Raw genomic sequence first — 2,887 nt, 5'->3', positions numbered from 1 at the left:
CTAGATAATTTTAAATTCAGATATCTTATCTATATCTAGATAATTTTTTTTTATCTAAGCACAACACTGCTTAAACCAGACAAATGCGACATTCTGGTTGAATTGCGAAAACAACAGCCTCACCATACCATTGGCCAATGACAACGAGTGGGTCATCTATAACATGCAGATGACTGGTAGGTCTTATATTATGTAACGGTTAGGATTTATACCTGTTCCTATTACAAAAACTATCGTAAAAGATAACACATATTTAAAGGTAATCATGTCAATTTTTATTTCACGTATAGATTTTATATAATATAATTTATTAATTTAGAATACAAACAGAATATTGTAACATATAATTCATTACGAAGACTTATACGGAAGCCTCGTCTTATATAATATAAACTCGCGAATGACAATACAATGTTTCCCATTCACATTTAATATTGCTTAAAGTACTCACAGTATCGCAGGCTACTTATTAATAATATTATGTTTGATAATGATTGCCGTAGTAGAAATAGTGTTGATAATACGGCAATTGTTAGTAGGTCTCTAGTGGTATGGTATCGCAGATAGCGAGAATTATAGTGCGCGACAGCTGCAGTTACAATGCGGGACGATACGTAACGACAATACACATCGGCGATTACGGCTCGTGGCGACAATTATAATGCGTAACGATAAAACAAAATGATAATAATGGCGTTGTATATTATTTTAACCTTCCCCTTTTTACGGGTGGCCGTAAATATTATACACGGCGAGGTAATGCGGCGATCGGACTGTCCTATAGCCTTCCCGACGATCGGGTGGCCGAGGATAGTTTATACGGTGGCGGCAGCGGCGGCGATTCGGTATAACGACGTGGACACTAGCTGCTGTCAGTCCAGGCCAAATGCATTTGTGAGCAGTGTTGAGCAGCATCTAGATAAATGTACCTAGATAAAACTACAGCATCTTTATCTCATCTAGATAAATAAAATATCAGGTATCTGGTTGTCATCTAAGATAAACTGTATACTTATCTACATAAATATATATAGATAAATAAATAATTTTTAGTTTCAATTGATTTGTTGGTAGTTTGGTACTTTTCATTTTTAATTTTTTCTTAATATCATTGATCAAACAAAATATTATTACACTATTCCTGAAAATAAACGTGAATATATTTATTTTTTCATAGCGGTAATTGTATTGATATAGCCATACATGTATAGTATCTCAGCTCATTATCATTGACACGAATGTGTTTGTTCTTTATTATTTATTAGGTATTACGTTTCTCGTGTAATGTTGATAACTAGAAATGGTTTCAATGAAATAATATCGTTCTTGTCTATTTATATAAAGCTAAATAATTTTGTTTCAATCACTGTTTGTGAGTCTAGCCTTCCCTAAGGTGGCCGAGATCCTTAACTTACACTAACCAGCTACTGACTTGAGCTAGAGTCGCAAGAGCGAACTGTAGGCATTTTGTGTAGCGGCCGGGCTCCATTATATATAGCATTTGGGTCCCGTGCGCGTGGAGATTACCTGATATTTTTCATTAAGGGGATTTGATACCGTGATTTTCAGTTTTCGTATTTGAAAGTATTTAAAAGTATTTGAACATTTTTGTATTTCAATTTTTGGAGAAGCTAAAATCAAAAAATCAAAAATGTGGGAGAGTATATTTCAAGTAGACTTGATGACAAATTCAAATCTGTTTTCAGAATTCTTATCACTTCATTAGATCAATTGTTATGTTTGGCAAAAAACATGTCTAAAATACTATGTCACGCTTGTGTTAGACGAAAACAGAAAATCACGGTATCGAATCCCCATATATACATATTATATTCATTATATGTTTTTATAGTTTTATTCAGAGTGTCTTACGATACACGAAACTGGATGGGTATCATTTGTACGCTGAACGATCCAACCAAATACGAAACTATACCCACGTTAAACCGAGTACAGCTTATCTTGGATTCGCTTGGCTTTTCAAAAGCTGGTGACATGGACTACGAAATCACGTTCCAACTTTTGAAATATCTAAGAAACGAAAAAGAGTACTCACCGTGGTTTGCTGCTCTCACCGAATGGAGAAAGATTGACTATTTACTGATGAGGACTCCGAAACATGCAGTGTTCCAAGTTAGTTTAAAAGGCATTTCTTATTTTATTATTAACTACAAACGTCTAGGATTTCTAACGATGAGCTATTCATTTGTCCACGAATAACACAGTTATAACTTATAGTAAACGTACAATAAAAAGACATTTAAAGACATACAGGGTGTCCCGTGAGGATTTACCCATTGCGATATCTCCTGAAATAAAGAAGATATCTCAATTCTGGTTTTTTAATAAGACTCACAGGGATAAGAACTACAAACATTTGATGTTTTAACTTATTTTAATGTTTTGGTAAAAAAGTTAAAAAATATGTACCTATTTTTATTAAATTTTTAAAAAAAAAATTGAAGATAGCCATTTTGTAGAGTTAATTTTTTTGAAAATAATGACGTTTCAACATTTTAATTTCATTAATCTTCTGATTTTAATATTTTTTCTACTTTTGAAAAAACTGTGAATTATTTAATACCGTAGAGGTAGGACTAACGTATTCATTATGACTTGCTTTTCGCAGTCCAATGTAGATAAGAAATAGAGGCCGTTTGTTTATATTTCTGTATTGATACACCTTGGGTATGATTGTATATTTTTATCTATAAAAGTCATAGAGATAATCAGATGATCAATATAGGTATACTTTTTTGGCCTCAATTTATTCATATAGGTAATAAATTGTATTCATCACCGGTAAGACGTTATGTTCTATCCATGTTTTTACTATCTATGTTGTGGTTAAAATGTGGTGGCCATATTTCTAGTTAGCAATCAATGG

At 32.7% G+C, this 2,887-nt stretch overlaps 1 protein-coding gene across 2 annotated transcripts in view; it reads left to right on the top strand.

The window, feature by feature from the left end:
* The window catches only part of LOC100574049 (aminopeptidase N), a 4,493-nt gene extending 2,120 nt beyond the window's left edge, over positions 1-2,373 (top strand). Inside the window, exons 4-5 of one of the 2 annotated variants that reach the window (XM_003248299.4) lie at positions 60-176; positions 1,853-2,361. In XM_003248299.4, the coding sequence (XP_003248347.2) occupies positions 60-176; positions 1,853-2,220 (485 nt within the window). In that variant the 3' untranslated portion in view covers positions 2,221-2,361. Of the gene's footprint in view, positions 1-59; positions 177-1,852 lie in introns of both variants that reach the window. The other variant, XM_029492670.1, reaches the window with a different exon arrangement.
* Positions 2,374-2,887: the final 514 nt, after the last annotated feature.

The sequence above is a fragment of the Acyrthosiphon pisum genome, unplaced genomic scaffold (genome assembly GCF_005508785.2).
Source record: "Acyrthosiphon pisum isolate AL4f unplaced genomic scaffold, pea_aphid_22Mar2018_4r6ur Scaffold_445;HRSCAF=880, whole genome shotgun sequence".
NCBI lineage: Eukaryota > Metazoa > Arthropoda > Insecta > Hemiptera > Aphididae > Acyrthosiphon > Acyrthosiphon pisum.
This window is presented reverse-complemented; position numbering and strand designations above follow the sequence as displayed.